The sequence below is a fragment of the Somniosus microcephalus genome, unplaced genomic scaffold (assembly GCF_052327205.1).
Source record: "Somniosus microcephalus isolate GS21.2 unplaced genomic scaffold, FLI_Smic_1.0 unresolved_chr4, whole genome shotgun sequence".
NCBI lineage: Eukaryota > Metazoa > Chordata > Chondrichthyes > Squaliformes > Somniosidae > Somniosus > Somniosus microcephalus.
The window spans coordinates 35,726,078-35,746,902 of NW_028225182.1; the positions used below are offsets into that span (position 1 = coordinate 35,726,078).

The window sequence follows — 20,825 nt, forward strand, 5'->3', positions numbered from 1 at the left end:
CGACCTGCCCGCTCCCCTCCGCACCGGGTGACCGTAGATCAAGAGCGTGGGACTGAAGTGCAACCAAAACTTGAGGAGCAGCCCCTTCAAATAATGAAAGAGGGGCTGCAACCTCTCACACTCTATATAAATATGAAACACGGACTCCTCCAGACCGCAGAACAAACATGCGGTCTGGGAGTCCGTGAACCTACTTAAATACCTATTGCACGGGACTGCCCTGTGCAACACCCTCCAGGCCAAGTCCCCAATAGAACAAGGGAGGACTCCCGCATAGAGAGCCCCCCATTGGGGACCTCCGCCTCCGTCGGAAGGTAAAACTGCACGCCACGGCGTGTCCGGACGGCAGGCGAAGATGGCAAAGTGGAAGGTGTGCAGGAGCAGCCCGTACAGGAAACCCCTCCGTGCGGAATGAAAAGGCACAGAGGGTATTTCCTCGAGACGGCTCAAGTTGTGAGGCGCCGGCTCCCGAGGGGGGGGTCGGGGCTGGGCGCCGACAAGGAATTCCGTCCGAACGGGGGAAAGCTCAGACGGGATCGCCCCACACGCCTGAGCCGCCTCGATACACCTAGTGGTGCCGGGGCGCACTTTCGCCTTTATCGACTCGATGGCATCGGCCGCGAGCCGGACGTTTACCCAAGACATGCGCCTCGCCAACTCCTCCGGCGCCATCCAGCCCACTCCTCCGCCATCGAGCAGGTCCCCGACTCGAGTCACCTTGCCAGCCACAGCTCTGTGCTCCGCCAGCCACCCGAACCTGCGGACGTGGAGGTGCGGATTCCTGAACAGTGGCTCCCGAAGGACAGCCACCATTCCTGTCGGGGGAGAGCTGCGCCTGGAAGCGACCCGGTTCCAAACCCATAGCAGTTCCTGGTAGAAGACCGGCAGCCCCCGCAGGCTGGCACGCGTGCCACCCACTTCCACAAACAGGAGCTGCGTGTCATAATTGAGGCCACGCAGCTGGCGGAAAAAATACGTCGCCAGCGCGCACCATCTTGGAGGAATCTCAACGTACAGGTATCTCTGCAGCGTCTGAAGACGGAAAGTCGCAGCCTGGGTGCGAAGGCACACCAGCGCCTGACCGCCCTCCCTAAGCGGGAGACTCAGAACCGCGGCAGAGACCCAGTGCATCCTGTTGTTCCAGAAGAAGTCGACGAGCTTCTTCTGTATCTTGGCGACAAACGCAGGGGGAGGGATCAGAGTAACCAACCGGTACCACAACATGGCGGCCACCAGTTGGTTTATGACCAACGCCCGACCCCTGTAGGACAACACTCGGAGCAATCCCGTCCAGCGACCTAAGCGAGTGGCGACTTTGGCCTCCAACTCGTGCCAGTTCGCCGGCCAGGCGTCCTCGGCCGGGCTGAGGTAGACTCCCAAGTAGAGGAGGTGCGTAGTGCTCCAGGCGAAGGGCCTGAACTCCTCCGGCAGGGAGTCCACCTGCCACTGACCCACCAGGAGTCCAGAACATTTCCCCCAGTTGATCCTGGCGGAGGATGTGTCCGAATAAATCTGCTGGCATTCCCGCATCCTCCGCAAGTCAACGGGATCCGTGACCATGAGGAGCACGTCATCGGCGTAAGCCGAGAGGACCACCTCCACGCCCGGCCCTTGCAGAGCCAGTCCCGTCAACCTCTTCCGCAAGAGGCGCAGGAAAGGCTCCACGCAAATGGCATATAACTGGCCGGACATGGGGCATCCCTGACGCACCCCCCTCCCGAAGCGAAGGGGCGCCGTCAAGGACCCGTTAACTTTAATCAGACACTCCGCGGCAGCGTACAGAAGTCGGATCCGGGCGACAAAATGCGTCCCGAACCCGAATGCGCGCAGAGTCCCGAAAAGATACTCGTGATCCACCCTGTCGAACGCCTTCTCCTGATCTAGGGAAAGGAAGGCGACCGACAGACCAGCCCTCTGGGAATGGTGGAGCAGGTCCCGGACCAGATGGATGTTATCATGAATAGACCGGCCCGGGACCGTGTAGGACTGGTCGGGGTGGATCATGTGGGCCAGCACGGCGCCAAGGCGAGCAGACATGGCCCTGGCAAAAATTTTATAATCCGTGCTGAGGAGGGAGACCGGGCGCCAGTTCTTAAGAAGGCGGAGATCGCCCTTCTTAGGCAGCAGGACAATCACTGCCCTGCGCCACGAGAGGGGCATCTCCCCGGTCGCCAAACTTTCCCCCAGGACCCGCGCGTAGTCGCCCCCCAGGACGTCCCAGAACGCCCTGTGGAACTCCACGGTCAGCCCGTCCAGCCCCGGGGACTTCCCCCTAGAGAGCTGGCGGAGGGCGCCGGTCAGCTCCTCCAGACACAGAGGAGCATCCAATTTTTCGGCGCCCTCCAGGCCGACCTTCGGCAGGTCCTCCGACAAAACTCTGCGCGCGTCCTCGCTGGACGGATCCGGAGAGAACAGAGCCCCGTAATAGGCGCGGGTCTCCGCGCGGATTCCCTCCGGATCCGAGACCGGAGATCCGTCGTCGGCCAGCAGCTCCAGGAGCTGCTTACGGACCCCCCGTCTTTTTTCCAGCGAGTAGAAGAAGGGGGAGCCGCGGTCCAGGTCCCGCAGGAACTGAATCCGCGACCTCACGTACGCGCCTCGGGACCCGACGAGCTGCAGGTCCTTCAGCGCGCCCTTCTTCTCTTCGTACACCAACCGCAGGGCCGGGTCCTCGACGACTTGACCGAGACGGGACTCCAGGTCGAGCACCTCCTTCTCCAACCGCCCGACCCTGGCTTCCCGCCTCTTGGTCGACCCCCTCGCATACTCCTGACAGAAGAGATGGACGTGAGCCTTGCCCACGTCCCACCATAGCCTCAAGGAGGGTAAGCCCCCCTGCTTCCTTCTCCAGCCGGCCCAGAACCGACGAAACGAATCCTGGAACCGCGCGTCCTCCAGCAGCAGGTTGTTAAAATGCCAGTACGCGGACCCCCCCCCCCGCGCGCAGTGGAACGAGCTCCGCCCACACCAGGTGGTGGTCCGCGCACGGCACCGGCCGCATGGAAGCCGCCGGAACGCAGGAAACGTATGCCCTGGAAATGTAGAGGCGGTCGATTCTGGACGCACCTCTCCCAGGCCTCACACAAGTGAAAGCGCTGGAGTCGGGATGGAGATTTCGCCAGACGTCCACCAAGTCGAGGGACCCGACCAGGTCCCTCAACTTCTCCATCGCCGCCGGGCATCGCAGGTGGCCGGTGCGGTCCCTTGCCTCGAGGGTGCAATTAAAATCCCCCCCGAGGACGACGCACTCGCCCGCGTCGATGGAGCCCAGAAGAGTGGACACTTCTTCAAAGAAGCGCGCTTGCTGCGCACCGGCCCCAGGGGCGTACACGTTCACTAAATGGAGCGGCACGCCCCCCAGGCGAACAGTGACCTGGAGCAAGCGGCCCGGCACGAGCTCCTTGACCCCCAAGATCTCCGGCTGAAAATGCGGGGCCAGCAAAATAGCCACCCCACTGGAAACATTGGAGAGGTGACTCATGCTGACCCCTCCTTGCCACTCCAGGAGCCACGTGGCCTCGTCTCCCGGAATGGTGTGGGTTTCTTGCAGGAAGCACACCGCATACTTCCCGTCCCGAAGGACCGAAAAGTTATTAAATCTGCGGCTAGCTTCCCTGCTGCCGTTGATGTTGAGGCTGGCTATGGTTATCTTCATTTCAGAAGCATAATCCAACCCCTACTTAACTCTAACGGGGGAAGGGAGGGCGGCCGCTAGTCGACCGCCACTCCCTTTGCAGCCCAGTGAGGAAGGACCGGAACTGACGCAGCTCGAGCGGGTCCACGCCCGCGTCCGCGACCATGGTCTTGAAGGCGACGCGGGCCGACCCGACGAGCAGCGCCAGCCCCGACCATCTATCGAGGGCCAGCCGGGTCCTTTGACGACCCTGGCACGTGGCCACAAAGTCCCGGAGATCCTCAATGGGAATGAGGGGGGTCCCGGCGAGGGGCGCGAGGTCCTCCATCTCCTCATCAGCGATGGAGTCGCATTCCTCCTCCGCCCCCACCACAGAGTCCCCCTCCTCCTCCGGGGGGTCGCCACCGGCGGCCGACCCGTCCGCCACGCGGAGCGCAGCGAGCGGCTCGGACGCGACGGCCGGCCCCGCCTCCGCCCGGATCCCACCCCCAGGATCGGTAGCGGAGGATTCCTCCCTGGGCTCCTCTAGGGGCGCCGGGCCAGAAGACGGCGGCGGTTCAGAGCCCCCCTCCGCCCCAGGCGCCAGAACGACCGGAGAGATCGGAGAGTAGGTAAAAACGAACTTCTCCATGTCGCCCGGCGCCGGAGACAGAGACAGAGACAGAGGGCCCCCCTCTTCCGCGCCACCGGCCTCCGACCCAGCGGATGGGGTAATTTCGGTCAACGGCTGGACGAGGTCGAGCAGCACCTGGGAGACGACCGGGTCACTTTGGGCGAGCTCATCATCCGAGGACTCGCCCGACCCGGACCCCAGGCTGGTGTTCCCATGCGCCTGCTGCCCTTGTCCTTCTAGCTGGTAGAGGTCATGGATTTAGGAGATGCTGCCGAAGAAGCCTTCGTGAGTTGCTGCAGTGCATCTTGTAGATGGTACACACTGCAGCCACAGTGTGCCGGTGGTGGAGGGAGTGAATGTTTAAGGTGTTGGTGGGACATCCTGAACATGGTATGGTGCTGTATAAATAAAAGATTGTTCTTTCTAAACATCTCTGACGTGAGTGTGGGACCTACAATAAAAAATAATTGTCTAACCAACATACTAGGTCCCCAAGTGGGATTGAGTTGCCGTACTGGATCTCCAACATCAGGTGGGGCTAGAATCCACACAAACTTAACGAGCACACTTTTGTATCTCTCGTGGCCGACCCTGGTCAGTGAATGCTGGCTGAAATCTGCAGTAGGACTGTTGTCAATACTTAACCACTTACATTTATGTCGCCCTTTCAACGTACTGAAATGTCCCAGAAGCGCTTTCAATTAAAATTTGACACCAAGCCACATAAGGAGATATTAGGGCAGATAACCAAAAGCTTGGTCAAAGAGGGAGGTATTAAGGAGCATGGAGCGCTGGAGAGGTTTAGGGAGGGAATTCCAGAACTTGGGGCCCAGGCAGCTGAAGACAAGGCCACCAACGGTGGAGCGATTGAAATCTGGGATCCTCCAGAGGGCAGAATTGGAGAAGTGCAGATATCTCGGAGACGGGGGTGTTGTAGGGCTGGAGGCCTCAGGATGTCCCAAAGCGCTTTACAGCCAATGAAGTACTTTTGAAATGGAGTCACTGTCGTAATGTGGGAAACGCAGCAGCCAATTTGCAAGCTTCCAAAAACAGCAATGTGAAAATGACCAGATAATCTGTATTTAGTGATGTTGATTGAGGGATAAATATTGTCCCCAGGACACTGGGGAGAACTCCTCCTGCTCTTCTTCCAATAGCAGCCGTAGGATCTTTTACATTCACCTAAGAGGGCAGATGGGACCTCGGTTTAACGTTTCACCCAAAAGATGGCACCTCTGACAGTGCAGCACTCCCTCAGCATTGCACTGGGAGTGTCAGCCTGGATTATGGGCTCAAGTCTCTGGAGTGGGACTTGAACCCTCGACCTTCTGACTCCGAGGCAAGTGTGCTACCGGCTGACACCTTTAAGATGATCTACTGTTGGGGCAGGTTTCAGGTTTATTGATAACATCTGCAATTATATGGTTCCTTACCACTTTAAAATGCCTCACAACACTTCAGGCAGTGAATTACATTTGAAGATCAGAGACTCTTCTGCCTGCGATGGGGGTAGAAACTTTTGAGCACGTGCGGTGGGAGCGGTTTTCTGTCGGACCGCCAATCAGATGAGTTTGTTGGCTCAGGTGTCTCTGAACCCCCGAGGTTCGCAGCGCAGCGGGAGGCCGTTCAGCCCATCAAATCAGTGCCAGCTCTCTCTCTCCGATGCAGCAATCCAAACCTGCCTCTCCGAGACTTCCAGTGCAGGGGTCGTAGTCATGTCCTCGACTCAGCGGCTGAGCGTTCCGGCTCACGATGGTCAGGCAGCTCCCACTTCAGCCCTGTCTTTTTTGTTGGCATTTCATCACAAAGACTACGCAAAAAGTGTCAGGCAGATTGCTGGGAGGACTGTGCCAAGGCCCCATTGCCATGGGAACAAGCTGGCTTGGTTAGGCAGTGTAGGCCACACCTGTCCAAAATGGTAAATCAGCCGTCACTGTCCAAAACTAATCCCACTGATCTACTCTCTTCCCATAGCCCTGTATAAATGCCAAACTAACCCCACTGCCCCGCTCTCTCTCCATAGCCCTGTATCAATCCCAAACTAATCCCACTGGCCCGCTCTACCCGAATAGCCCTGTATCAATCTCCAAACTAATCCCACTGCCCCGCTCTCTCCCCATAGCCCTGTATCAATCCCAAACTAACCTGACTGCCCCACATGGTCCCCATAGCCCTGTATCAATCCCAAACTAATCCCACTGCCCCGCTCTCTCTCCACAGCCCTGTATCAATCCCAAACTAATTCCACTGCCCCACTCTCTCCCCATAGCTCTGTATCAATCCCAAACTAATCCCACTGCCCCGCTCTCTCTCCACAGCCCTGTATCAATCCCAAACTAATCCCACTGCCCCACTCTCTCCCCAAAGCCCTGTATCAATCCCAAACTAATCCCACTGCCCCACTCTCTCCCCAAAGCCCTGGATCAATCCTAAACTAATCCCACTGCCCCGCTCTCTCCCCATAGCCCTGTATCAATCCCAAACTAATCCCACTGCCCCGCTCTCTCCCCATAGCCCTGTATCAATCCCAAACTAATCCCACTGCCCCGCTCTCTCCCCATAGCCCTGTATAAATCCCAAACTAATCCCACTGCCCTGCTCTCTCCCCATAGCCCTGTATCAATCCCAAACTAATCCCACTGCCCTGCTCTCTCCCCATAGCCCTGTATCAATCCCAAACTAATCCCACTGCCCCGCTCTCTCCCCATAGCCCTGTATCAATCCTAAACTAATCCCACTGCCCTGCTCTCTCCATAACCCTGTATCGATCCCAAACTCACCCTTGCCTCTGACTCAGACGGTTGTGGATTTAAGTCCCACTCCAGAGACTCGAGCATAATAATCTAGGCTGACACCCCAGGGCAGGACTGAGGGAGTGCTGCACTGTCGGAGGTGCCGTCTTTCGGCCGCAATGCTAAACTGAGGCCCCGTCTTCCCTCTCAGACGGGCGTAAAAGATCCCATGGCCACTATTTCGTAGAAGAGCAGGGGAGTTATCCCCAGGTGTCCTGGCAAATATTTATCCCTCAATCAACATCACTAAAAACAGATGATCTGGTCATTATCACGTTGCTGTTTGTGGGAGCTTGCTGTGCGCAAATTGCTGCTTTCTTTCCGACATTACAATAGTGACTGCGCTCCAAAAAGTACCTCATTGGCTGTAAAGTGCTTTGGGATGTCCTGAGGTTGTGAAAGGCGCTATATAAATACAAGTCTTTATTTCTTTCTTTTACAGGCGACTTTGGGCCGATGGTTCCCAAAGCTCTCCAACCAATGGGGGCACTTTGGTTTGGTTTTTGGTTGATGACATCGCCCAATGTCTTTCTATTGATGGTTTTGGAGAAGGTCAACCCAATCTCTGCCTCTTTCTTTATCATAGGCAACGGCCTATTAAAAGTCAACCATGTGCTCCCTTTTTAAAGGGTCGCAAACGATAAGGTCTGTAAATTAACATAAATTTGAAAGGAACCTTAACAAATCAAATTAAAATTTGGTTGCCGGGGGTGATGATGCACTCCATTCTCCGCGGCGCCCACCGGTCGCGGAAGGCCTCAAGCGTGCCAGTGGATTCCGCGTACTCCATATCCAGGGCCACCCGGGCGCGAACGTGGCCGCGGAAGAGAGGCAGGCAATCGGGCAGCTCTTTCCCACCCTCTTTCCAGTTGCCTGTTGACACAGCCGAGGCGAAAACTCCCTTTCGTCTTTTGTGTCGCCGCGAGATCACCGGGACAAGCTCTGGTTCAACCTGGATGCGTTCCGCTTCTTTGAGGATGCCAGGGACCTGGTAAGAGTTGGCCAGATGTTGGAAGGTAAGACGGTGAGCGTTGACGCTGAGTAACTCCTGGATGTGTCTCCTGCAGATCTTCATCAGTTGCCACCTGAGAGTAGCTGCAGCAGATCAAAGGACAGATTCAGTCAACAAAGCCTGTTCCTTCCAGAAGCCAGCCAACCGGTGAGAGGAATCTACCCCCGAATGGTGGACCTCTTTCTTTTTGGCGTATGGATGCATTCTGACCGATGGCTTGCTTCCTTGTTTAGATGGTCCCCGGTGAACGAGTTGGGCCTGTCCCTGCTGGAAGGATCCAATGAGGTTTGTGCCTGTTGTGATGGGGGCAACTGCAGAGCCCAGAGATTGCGATCTGGAGGAAGACCACACTCCAGGTGCAGGAGGGAGGTCCCATCTGAGCTTGGAATGTTGTGGTGGTGTTGGGTGTTGAGGGTGAAGAAGGATGTTTTGTAACTGGATGGAACTAATTGTTGCAGAGTCTGAGCCTGTGTGGGAGAGTGAGGCCTCACTTGGACCTCTGATCGTTCTGGATGTAGATCTGAACCTGGTTCATTCGGTGGATAGTGAAGCTGTTGGGACTCGTGAGGATGTTCCGAGTTCTTATCGAGGTGACTCCTGACTCCATATTGGCTTCTCGTTCTCCGCAGGTGATGTGGGTTCTGAGCTGCTTCTGGTTGCGGCTGTGACATTGGCAGCTGAGGTCCTGATCTCCGCCTCTCTGGTGGACTTCCTACTGTCCAGGAAACACAACTGAATCCTCTCCCTCAAATGAGCTGCTTTATTTGTCAAAAAATGCTTCAATGAAATTGAAATGTGACTTGGTTGAGTTACAGTCTATGGTGTTGAACTGGTTTTTAAATACACTGTCATGGTGGTTTGAACTAAGTTGTCTAAATGACACTAGACCAGTTTTGGAGGCCTATATTTAACTGACAATTTCACCACACACCGCGCAGTTTTGGGTAGTTGAAAGTAGGCATTTGCACCTGGAATAAGATTGTGGCCTTAATAGGATGGCAACTGGAATCATACAGCACAGAAAGAGGCCATTCGGCCCATCATGCCTGTGCTAGCTCTTTGAAAGAGTTCTCCAATTAGTCCCACTCCCCCCGGCTCTTCCCCATATCCCTGCCATTTTCACCTCTTTGTATTTATCCAATTCCCATTTTTGAAAGAGACTATTGAATCTGCTTCCACCGCCCTTTCAGGCAGCGTGTTCCAGATCACAACTTCTTCTTTATATTAGAAGTCTCCTCATCTCTGGCTCTCTTGTCAATGACGTTATTTACTAACCCTTCTGTCAGTGGAAACCGTTTCTCCTTATTTACTTTAATCAAAACCCTTACCATTTTGAACCCCTCCCTTGACCTTCTCTGCTCTAAGGAGAACAATCCCAGCTTCTCTGCAGTAATATTGTGACCTTTGTAAAGGGATGAAAGCGATGGGGAGTTTCTGCCATCTTTCTAGAGCGAGTAGATGGGGTTACAGACACCCAGCTAGGAGTCTGCTGTGAGAAGGTTCCAGTCCCACATCGGGGTCAAGAGACTAGACCAAAGCAGCATCTCCTTAATTGGCCATCTTGCTCCATGTCCGCTGGCGGTAGGTGTGCCTTGGCCTCGTACTGTCACTCTGCTGGCTCTGTTCCACATTTAACATCCCTTAAAGGTTAGTTACAATTGCCTTTTTGAATATAGTGATGTAACCTACCACCCACCATCACACATGGGTGGGTAGTGGAATCAAACAGTGCTGAGGGGATTGGTAAATGATCAATTATCTTTTTCATTGCACACTGGCCTCTGGTGTATTTCCCCCACCCGCCCAAAATCCTTCGCCCACCCCACCTCCCATCACCCCCTGTTGGTGGCCGTGCCTTCAGACATCTAGCCCCTAAGCTCAGACATTCTCTCCCTAAATCCCTCAACCTCTCCTCCTAATACATTGCTTCAAACCTACATCAGTGTCCAGGCATTTACCTGTCCTAATGTCTCCTCCTTTGACTCTGTCATGTTTTTGTCTGATTTACGTGAGTTGAATGCTTTGCTTAGTTGAACATTGGGCGGTGTAACAAGGCACCACTGCAACAAGATGGTGAGGGCAAATGGGCAGGAATATAAGATGGCCATTAACAGATCAAATTAAGAATTTAGGAGGACATTCTTTACACAGAATGTGGAACATGGAGTGGTTGAAGCAGATATATTTGGAGTTGAGATACAGATCGACCATGATCGAATTGAATGGCAGAACAGGCTCGAGGGCCTGAATGGACTCCTCTTGTTCATTTGTAAAGGAGGCTGGTAGCATAGATGAGGGAGAATGAAATAGAGGGCTCTGTGGGGTGGGGAGTTAGATAGAAAGCAAAGCACGCGCTACGCTGTCCCATCAAACACTCCCAGGGCAGCAAGAGTACGGGTTAGATACAGAGTAAAGCTCCGTCTACACTGTCTCATCAATCACTCCCAGCGCAGGTACAGCATAAGTTAGATACTGTTGTGTCCCCTTGTGTTTTTATTACTATGTAATACAGACACTTTTAACTCCTTTTTAGTTTACAGCTTTTACTCAGTGCTTTCATGATGTTGCTGCCGCATGGTGCGGAGTGATACAAGATGTCCGACCTTGCACTGTGCACTGCCTGACACAGTGTGCCACATAGCAGTATAAATGCACTAACCAAAGTAGTTCCATATAACAATGTAACAAGTAGTTCCATTGAATAATGTGATAATATAACGATGTAACAGATACAGGTTACAGCATGAGTTAGATACAGAGTAAAGCTCCCTCTACACTGTCCCATCAAGCACTCCCAGTGCAGCTACAGCGCGGGTTAGATACAGAATAAAGCTCCCTTTACAATGTCACGTCAAAATCTCCCAGGGCAGGTACAGCACGGGTTAGATATAGAGTAACGCTCCCTCTACACTGTCACTTCAAACAGTCCCAGGACACGCACAGCATGGGTTAGATACAGAGTAAAGCTCCCTCTGCACTGTCCCATGAAACACTCCCAGGGCAGGTACAGCACGGTTAGATACAGAGTAAAGCTCCCTCTACACTGTCCCATCAAATACTCCCAGGACAGGTACAGCACGGGTCAGATACAGAGTAAAGCTCCCTTTAAACTGTCCCATCAAACACTCCCAGGGCAGGTACAGCATAGGTTAGATACAGAGTAAAGCTCCCTTTAGACTGTCGCATCAAACTCTCCCATGGCAGATACAGCATGAGTTAGATACAGAGTAAAGCTCCCTCTACACTACCCCATCAAACACTCCCAAGGCAGGTACAGCACGGGTTAGACACAGAGTAAAGCTCTCTTTACAATGTCCCATCAAACACTCCCAGGGCAGGTACAGCACGGGTTAGATGGAGAGTAAAGCTCCCTCTACACTGTCGCATCAAACACTCCCAGGGCAGGTAGAGCACGGGTTAGATACACAGTAAAGCTCCCTGTGCTCTGCGCAAAAAAGGTCCCAAATCCCAACCTCAGAGGATCAGACCCTATTAACCACCTCCCTCAGATTTCATGTTCCCACAGCTCGGCCATTTGTGGATCCTCCCCTTCCTTCACTCCACCATTGGCACCTTGGGATGTTTTTCTGCATTAAAGGTGCGATATGATGACAAGTTGGTGTTGTTGTTCCAGTGTGACAGTCTCCATTTACCATCACACTCTTTATCCGACTGTATGAAACAGGACAATTGCAATTAGAGTGACTTTGCCTCTATTTGGGGGTTTTAATTGGATAGACTGTTTCCCCCTCGTGATGTCCTTTTAGTTATCAGCAGGGACGGGGGATCTTGTCCTGTTTTGCAGACTACGAGTTAGGGGCAGTGGGTGAAGCTCAGGCCCACACTGATCATCTATAAGGGGTCCTCCCCACAAGGGACAGGACACCACTAACAAGAACAAAGAGTCTGTCCGAACTAATGTCCCACAGTACATATCAACTGATTAAGGTCCAACTTTCCGATCCGGTTCAATGAGGCAATGATCCCGTCCGGATCCAGCCACTTGTAGAAGCTTCTGGAAAACCCATTGGACTCCGAGTGTTTGCACGCCAGGCTCCCTGGAGAGGGAGCGGGCAATGCCCACCGGTACACTCGAGGCCTCCCGCAACCGATGGGCACCGCAGGGAATGGAGAGTCTTATCGACACGAGTAACATAATTATGATTTACTTTTATGAGTTTCCTGTTGTTTTGTCGAAAGAACATTCTGTGTTTGAGTTCCTTTGTTAGTTGTGCCAACTTAAAGAGGGAGGCCAGGTATAAATTCGTTCCTCTGTTGATGACACCGGGACAACCCATGTCATTTTATGGCTCAATTAAAGAAATCCACATTAGACATAGGAACATCGGAACAGGAGGAGGCCATTCAGCCCCTCGAGCCTGTCGCCTCATTCGATGAGATCGTGGCTGATCTGGGACCTAACTCCATATACCCGCCTTTGGCCCATATCCCTTAATACCTTTGGTTATCAAAAATCTATCAATCTCAGATTTAAAATTAACAATTGACCCAGCAACAACTGCCGTTAGCGGAAGAGAGTTCCAAACCTCTCCCACCCTTTGTGTGTAGAAGTGTTTCCTAACTTCACTTCTGAAAGATCTGGCTCTAATTTTTAGGCTATGTCCCCTTGTCCTGAACTCCCAACCAGCGGAATTAGTTTGTCTCTGTGTACCCTATCGGTTCCCCTTAATATCTGGAAAACTTCAATCAAATCACCCCTTAACTTTCTAAATTCCGAGCTTCTCACCATTGGGAAAGTACGCTGATCTATCCTTTTTAGATCCAAAGTGGATGACAACTGTATTAATGGTGCCCATCAAAATGTGCCCTTGTGTGACTCTTTCAGGTGGGGGTGATTGACCAAATTGTAATAGGCCCTCCTGGCAATAAATCCATCAGTTCTGTCTTTCTTTTCCTTTTTTTATTATTTTTTTTTCTTTTTTTTCAAGTTTTATTTAAAGTTTTATTAATTTACAGTTGATTAGTTTAATCAAAAGAGCACCCCTATTGGTCGAATGTTTTCTTAAGTTACAGTCAATTGCTTTAATCAAAAAGAGCAGCCAAATTTTAAATTAATTTGTTAAGGTTCCTTTAAAGTTTTATTTATAAACTAATTGGTTAATCACCCACACAAAAAAGATTACTGTAGATTTGCTTAACCACCCAATCAAAAGGGTCACTCCGATTGGTTGAATTAAAATAAGCCCTCCTGGCAATAAATCCATGAGTTCTGTGATTGGGTAGAAATTGTGGAGATTGGGGTTAATCGGCTCAATGTGACTGCAGGTTGTGTGTATAAAAGGTGCTTGTTGGTGGGTGCAGGGCTAGTTGAGTTGTTTAGTATCATGGGGGATTTTGTAGTGAGGGGTTTGCTCCCAGTGCTGGTGTTAGTTGGAGCTGTTTGTTCCTCTGATATTTGGCAACAGTTTGGGGGCCAGAGGTTTCCATGGAGAAGAGTAAAAGCCACCCCTGGGCCTCAGCGAGTCCCTTCTCCTGGGTCTCCCTTTGGCTCCGGTTTCAGTGTGTCTGAGGGGCGCAGTGTGTCTCCACTGCAGACTGTGAGGGTGCAGTGTGGAGAGCACAACCTGCTGGTCAGGGTACAGATGGATTTATTTGGAACCAGGCACCTGATTAAAGCTGCTGACCTGACCCTGGGGACGGCAGGTTGTCCGTCAACCGGGATCTACTCTCAGAACCACACTGTCCTCTTTGACTATGGGCTCCATGAGTGTGGCAGCAGAGTGAAGGTAATGTGATTCCTCAACTCTTGCTCTAAGCTTGGTGGCTGGAATAGACCCAACTTGTTTTTCCTACCCTGATTCCTGTCTCCTGCTTTTAAAACCTCCAGACTTGTGTTGAATTATGTATTGTCCTTTGCTTTAACTGGTTTTCCTGAGTGTCTCCAACTTTGATCTCGGCCTTATTGGCCTTGATCCTTCACTTAGTTCTTAACTTTTCCTTCCTTACATCCTGTCTTGTGGATTTTCAGGTCACTGGGGGTTTAGTTATCTACAATATTGAGTTTTTTTTCTTCCACTCCTTTGTATCAGAATACAGGGGAGTCTGGCTTAAATGAGGCTTTAATCTTGTTCTATTCATTGCTCTAAATTATCAACCTGTGGCTCCTTTTATTGAAGTGAAGCTGTCCTTTCATTGAATCTTTATTCTGTTTAATTGTCTTGTGCTTGCAATCCCCCTCCTTGCTTTAGCTGCTGAGGCTGCACAACTTCCAACCACCTGAGTAGAATGTTGTCCATTTCTGAACCTGATGTCTTTCAGATGTCTGGAGATTTCCTGGTCTACGCCACCCACCTGAACCACACCCCCAAGGCCCATGGATCAGTCATTGTGAGAACTAATGGAGCTGTCGTTCCCATTGAGTGCCACTATTTTAGGTAAGATTCTTTACACTGTCGCAAATAACGTCTACAGCTGGTGTAGTTCTCTGACCTTGTCCTAAAATGGCTCTGTTGTCTTTCCAGGAAGGGCAATGTGAGCAGTAACCCGATCAAGCCCACCTGGATCCCGTTCAGCTCCACCAAGTCTGGAGAGGGGCTTCTGTCATTCTCTCTGCGCCTAATGAACGGTATGTGATGGGTGGATGGGGAATGATTTCCTGTAGTCACCCACTGGGAGTTGTGCCCAGTCTCCAACCCTTGTCCCTCTTGTACTTCAGATGTCTGGCTCACAGAGCGCACCTCGACTGTCTACTACCTGGGTGACCTCATTCACATTGAGGCCTCTGTTTCAATGACCAACCACATGCCCCTGAAGCTCTACATTGATCGCTGTGTCGCTACGTTGAGCCCAGACGAGGACTCCGCCCCGAGATACAGCATCATTGACTACAATGGGTAAGGAGCGCTCTGCTTTCTCCAGCTGATCCTGTCTCAATGGCTTCTCTTGATTCACTCCATGTCCCTTTCTTAAAATTATTTCTTCAGTTGCCTCCTGGACAGCAAAGCTGAGGACTCCTTCTCAACCTTCGTGTTGCCAAGAGACGAGCGTGAGCTGGACAAGCTCCACTTTGACTTGGATGCCTTCCGCTTCTTTGGCGATGATCGTTCCTTGGTAAGAGGAAGCCGACCACTGCAAAGTATTTACAGCCAATCTGCGTAACTGGGTTGTGCTCCACATGAGTGTCCTCCATCTCCTCTTCATCTAACTCTCCAACATATCCTTCTATTCCTTTCTCCCACCTGTGTTTATCGAGCTTCCCCTTAAATGAATCTACACTATTCGCCTCAACCACTCCCTGTGGTAGCGAGTTCCACATTCTCACCACTCTCTGGGTAAAGAAGTTTCCCCTGAAATCCCTCTGCTGTATATCCTGTGATCCTATGAATCACTAACATTAACCACTTTTCTCTGTTTCTAGCCAGCTTGCTATCCATTCTGCTACTTGTCCCCTGAATCCACCTGTTCATTGAGTTCCCAAGTTGGGAGGGAGTCACTATATAATGACTTGTGTTGACTGTGTCCCTCAGATTTTCATCTCCTGTCACCTGAAGGTTGCTGCAGTGGATCGGAGAGATTCCATGAGCAAAGCTTGTACTTTCCAGAAGATGCAGAATGTGTAAGTGCCCCCTCTCTCCCTCAGGGATGTGTTGTGTGGGGAAGTGATGCCCAACCTGATTGTGAAACTGATTCTCTTGTTTAGCTGGACCCCATTGGAAGTATCCAACAATGACGTTTGTGCCTGTTGTCACTTGGGCAACTGCAGTGCCACAAGGGAGTTTGGATTTGATTCCAGAGGAAGGAGGGCTCTTGTACCTGAAGCTGGTAGGACATTGATTCTCTAGATGTTGGAGGTTGCCCTTTACCCTCTCTAACTGGAATGTTTGATATCGCAGGGAGCGATGCTGAATTGAAGTGGGAGGGTGAGGCCTCCCTTGGGCCCCTGGTCATTCTGGACACTGATGTGACAGACCTGGCAACCGAGTCCCTTAATGAGGTTGAGCAACGGATGGAGGAGAGGTCTCCAGGTGGTGAGTTGGCCGACTGCTAGTTTCCATTTCCCCCTCAGTATTTCCTTCACTCACTGTTGGTTTCTCATTGCTGTTTAGGTGTGGAGTCTGAGGTGGTCCTGATGGTGGCCCTGACTGTGACTGCTGTCTCTCTGATCTCTGCTTCTTTGATCGCCTTGTTCCTGTACAGGAAACACAAGCAAACCCTGCGCAACAACTTGTGATTAATAAAGTGGTGAAATTAGCAAATCTGTAATGGTTATTGCTTGCATTTGGTCATTGATCACAGCTGGGGATTTGCATTCTGAATATGGGAAGTTTTCCATATTTATTTACTTCCATTAATGATTCTTGACCCAGTGGCATGCCTACTGAGTGTATTTAATCTTTTCACCAGATATCAGGCTACTGGGGTATCTGCCCCATTTCACTAGTTTATTAACAGCAACTTGGAAGTGTTTGCCTGGAGCGAGTTATCTTGGCCTGCTGTTTGTCCCTTGTTAAGGAGCTTTGTGGGGCTCTTGTGGAGTGAGGTTAGTGGGACTGATTATTGAGCCCCATGAAATTGCAACGTTCCTGGAAATTTTAATGCTGGGATTAGTTTATTACTAGAAGTGGAGGTTCTTTAGTCCTCTATAACTGACTGGGATAATAAGTCTACATGGGGTAGATGTCCATATTCTAAAAATGATAGCGGCACTAGCGAGGGTGCAAAAAACATTTGCTAGAATGATTCCAGAACTGAGATTATTCTTATTAGGAAAGATTGACCTGTTTGGGATGCCTTCTTTAGGAAAGAGAAGGCTGAGGGTGTTTAAAATTGTGACTAGGTTAGATAGAGATGTTTCCACTTGTGGGCAAGACCAGAACTAGGGGCCTGTAACTACAAGGTAGTAACTAACTAATGACTCCAATGGTGAATTCAGGAGAAACTTCTTTACCCAGAGAGTGGTGAGAATGTGGATCTCGCTATCACGGAGTGGTTGAGGCGAATGGTGTAGCTGCATTTAAGGGGGAGCTCTAAGCATGAGGGAGGAATAGAAGGATATGCTGTTTGGGTGAGATGAAGGGTGGGAGGAGGCTCGTGTGGAGCATAAACACTGGCGTGGACTAGTTGGGCTGAATAGCCTGTTTCTGTGCTGTCGATGGCTTGTTAACCTGCAGGATTAGTCAGCTGAGAAATTGCATCTCTGAAGGCCCCTTAAATGGCTTTCGGTGTTGGCCGTGGCTCAGTGGGCAGCACTCTAGCCTGAGTCGGAAGGTCGTAGGTTCAAATCCCACTATAGAAACCTGGAGTACAAAATCCAGGCTGACACTCCCAGTGCTGCACTGTCAGAGGTGCCATCTTTCGGATGAGAAGTTAAACTGAGGCCACTTTTGCCCCCTCGGGTGGATGTAAAAGATCCTATGGCACTGTTGGAAGAAGAGCAGGGGAGTTCTTCCTCTGACCAATTGTTATCCATCAGCAAACGCCATAAGATGATCTGGCCATTATCACATTGCTGTTTGTAGGCTCTTGATGGGCTGCCATGTTTCTGACAACAGTGACTACATTTCAAAAGTAATTCATTGGTTATGAAATGCATTTTTCAATTTGTTCATGGGATGTGGGTGTCACTGGCAAGGCCTGCATTTATTGCCCAGCCCTAGTTAGCCTTGAGAATGTGGTGGTGAGCTGCCTTCTAGTCCAGTTGGTCAGTGTGCTGTTGAGGAGTTCCAGGATTTTTGACCCAGTGACGATGAAGGATTGACAAATTAGCAAGTCAGGGTGGTGTGTGTGACTTGGAGGGGAATTTGGAGGTGGTGGTGTTCGCATATGCCTCCTGCCCTTGTCCTTCTAGGTGGTAGAGGTCATGGGTTTGGGAGGTGATGCTGAAGAAGCCTGGGCGAGTTGCTGCAGTGCATCTTGTAGATGGTACACACTGCAGCCACCGTGCGCCGGTGGTGGAGGGAGTGAATGTTTAAGGTGTTGGTGGGACGTCCTGAATCTGGGTATGGTGCTGTATAAATAAAAGACTCTTCTTTCTAAACATCTGACGTGAGTGTGGGACCTACAATAAAAAATAATTATACCTAACCAACATACTAGGTCCCCAAATGGGGATTCAGTTGCCGTACTGGATCTCCAACAGCAGGTGGGGATAGAATCCACACCAACTTAACGAGCACACTTTTGTATCTCTCGTGGCCGACCCTGGTCAGTGAATGCTGGCTGAAATCTGCAGTAGAACTGTTGTCAATACTTAACCACTTACATTCATGTAGCCCCTTCAACGTACTGAGATATTCCAAGGTGCTTCACAGAAGCCCTATTGAATAAAATTTGACACCAAGCCACATAAGGAGATATTAGGGCAGATGACCAAAAGCTTGGTGAAAGAGGTAGGTTTTAAGGAGCATAGAGCACTGGAGAGGTTTCGGGAGGGAATTCCAGAGTTTGGGGGCCCAGGCAGCTGAAGGCAAGGCCAACAATGGGGGAGCGATTACATAGAAACATCGAAAATAGGAGCAGGAGTAGGCCATTCGGCCCCTCGAGCCTGCTCCACCATTCAATGCGATTATGGCTGATCATCCAAGTTCAGTACCCGGTCCCTGCTTTTTTCCCCCAAACCCCTTGATCCCTTTAGCCTTAAATATATCCAACACCTCCTTGAATATATTTAATGAATTGGCCTCTACTGCCTTCTGTGGTAGAGAATTCTACAGGTTCGCCACTCTCTGGGTGAAGAAATTCCTCCTCCATTTCTGTCCTAAAATGCCTACCCGTTATCCTTAGACTGCGACCGCTGGTTTTGGATTCCCCGACCATCGGGAACATCCTCCCTGCATCTACTCTGTCCAGTCCTGCCAGAATTTGATAAGTTTCAATGAGATCCCCTCTCATTCTTCTAAACTCCAGCGAGTACAAGCCCAATCGACCCAATCTCTCCTCATACGTCATTCCTGCCATCCCGGGTATCAGCCTGGTGAATCTTCGCTGAACTCTTTCCAAGGCAAGAATAACCTTCCTCAGATAAGGCGACCAGAACTGCACACAATACTCAAGATGTGGTCTCACCAAGGCCCTGTACAACTGCAGCAAGACATCCTTGTTCCTGTACTCAAACCCTCTCGCTATGAAGGCCAACATACCATTTGCCGCCTTAACCGCCTGCTGCACCTGTATGCTTACCTTCAGCGACTGGTGCACAAGGTCACCCAGGTCTCGTTGCACTTCCCCTTCTCCCAATCTATTGCCATTCAGATAATCTGCCTTCCTGTTTTTGCCACCAAAGTGGATAACCTCACATTTATCCACGTTATATTGCATCTGCCATGCTTCTGCCCAATCACCCAACCTGTCCAAATCATCCTGTAGTTTCTCGGCATCCTCCTCACAGCACACACGCCCACCCAGCTTTGTGTCGTCTGCAAATTTGGAGATATTACATCTCGTTCCCTTGTCTAGATCGTTAATATATATTGTGAATAGCTGGGGTCCAAGGACCGATCCCTGCGGTACCCCACTAGTCACTGCCTGCCACTCGGAAAAAGACCCGTTTATTCCAACTCTGCTTTCTATCTGCCAACCAGTTCTCCATCCAAGTCAACACCTTGCCCCCAATCCCATGTGCCTTAAATTTACACGCTAATCTCTTAGGTGGAACTGTAAGATTCGCAATTTTCAGCAAAAATCACGCAAGAAAACTGGATAAAATAAGACTGTTTATTGACCAAAGTAAGCTTGCACAGAAAAACCTTTGATAAAAGGGCATACAAAATGGCCGCCAGGCCCCGTGATCAGTTTATGAACCATTTTATTTCTGTTACTGCAAGCCAGACAGGCTTGTGGATTGAAGACAGTGAGCCCACGAAAGCCAGTCTCTGGGAACCGAAACTCAGAGCAACAGCATACATATTCAACGGATTATAAGTACAGGATGGGGCCCATCAAGATATGGGCGGACAATGTAAAAACACTTATACCCATTTATCGTACAAAGGAAAAACCGTTTAGCAGCCATCAAGGAAAATGTCTGGACCGATCAATATGCGAACCGAGCCACGGTGACAATGCAAAAGACATTGAAAGACATTATCGGCCAGGAAGGCCAGTTTAAGTTATCACCGGCTCCATTACAAGACAAAGCGCCCCTGCAGAGATTTCTGCCCGCCAAAATTAATACAAAGACAGGACTATGATTTGGCAAAAGATAAGACTGTCCCAAAAGAGTATAACTATGGATTGAAAGTCCATCTAAGTGACTTCGGACTCCGGGTTACTTGAACAACTTCTTCTTCACTGCCACGGCTTCTTGTTGGGCGACTTCAGGCTTCCATTTCTTCAAGAATTTTCTTCTACGAGGAACGAACGAAGGGCGGACGGTGCCCGGATCGGCGCCTCTTCCACTTCGGCAGATCGATGAAAACGTTTTCGTCTTTTTAAAGACGGATGGTTTCGGTAAAAGGACAACGTGGTCGGTGTTCAGCCAAACAAGGCTCGGCCACGACGAGAAGACGACGAGGGTGGCCCGGGTACTGGGGTCGGGAGATCATCGACGACCCAGGCCGACGGAGAAGAAACCCTCTGGAGGACTGGCGATCTAGGCCACAAGATTCTCCCAAGTGCATAGCCTGCATCTGGGTCTGCTCCATGAACCCAAATCGACCTAGTGGATCTCAACCTTAACGAGCGCTCATCGAGGCTGGGTCTACCCCACCGCCTCGAGGGAGGAGAGAATATCGACTGCGCCAGAAGTTTCCAAATCCACGTGACGACGGAAAGCGGTGCCAAAAAGGCTGCGAACCCCCCCTTTCTCGCGATTTC

General features: G+C 51.0%; 1 protein-coding gene across 1 annotated transcript; it reads left to right on the top strand.

Annotated features, from left to right (window-relative positions):
- The first annotated feature begins 13,844 nt into the window (after positions 1–13,844).
- On the top strand, positions 13,845–15,711 carry LOC147090521 (zona pellucida sperm-binding protein 3-like). The gene is made up of 5 exons (XM_085977043.1): positions 13,845–14,446; positions 14,534–14,637; positions 14,728–14,905; positions 14,996–15,122; positions 15,652–15,711. The coding sequence occupies exons 1-5, from the start codon at positions 14,298–14,300 to the stop codon at positions 15,709–15,711; spliced, it is 618 nt and encodes a 205-aa protein (XP_085833169.1). The 5' UTR covers positions 13,845–14,297.
- Positions 15,712–20,825: the final 5,114 nt, after the last annotated feature.

Coding starts and splice junctions, on each gene's coding strand:
- LOC147090521 (XM_085977043.1), top strand. CDS start 14,298: ATGTTGTCCATTTCTGAACCTGATGTCTTTCAGATGTCTGGAGATTTC. Junction 14,447..14,533: donor ATTGAGTGCCACTATTTTAG/GTAAGATTCTTT, acceptor TTGTCTTTCCAG/GAAGGGCAATGTGAGCAGTA. Junction 14,906..14,995: donor AGCATCATTGACTACAATGG/GTAAGGAGCGCT, acceptor TTATTTCTTCAG/TTGCCTCCTGGACAGCAAAG.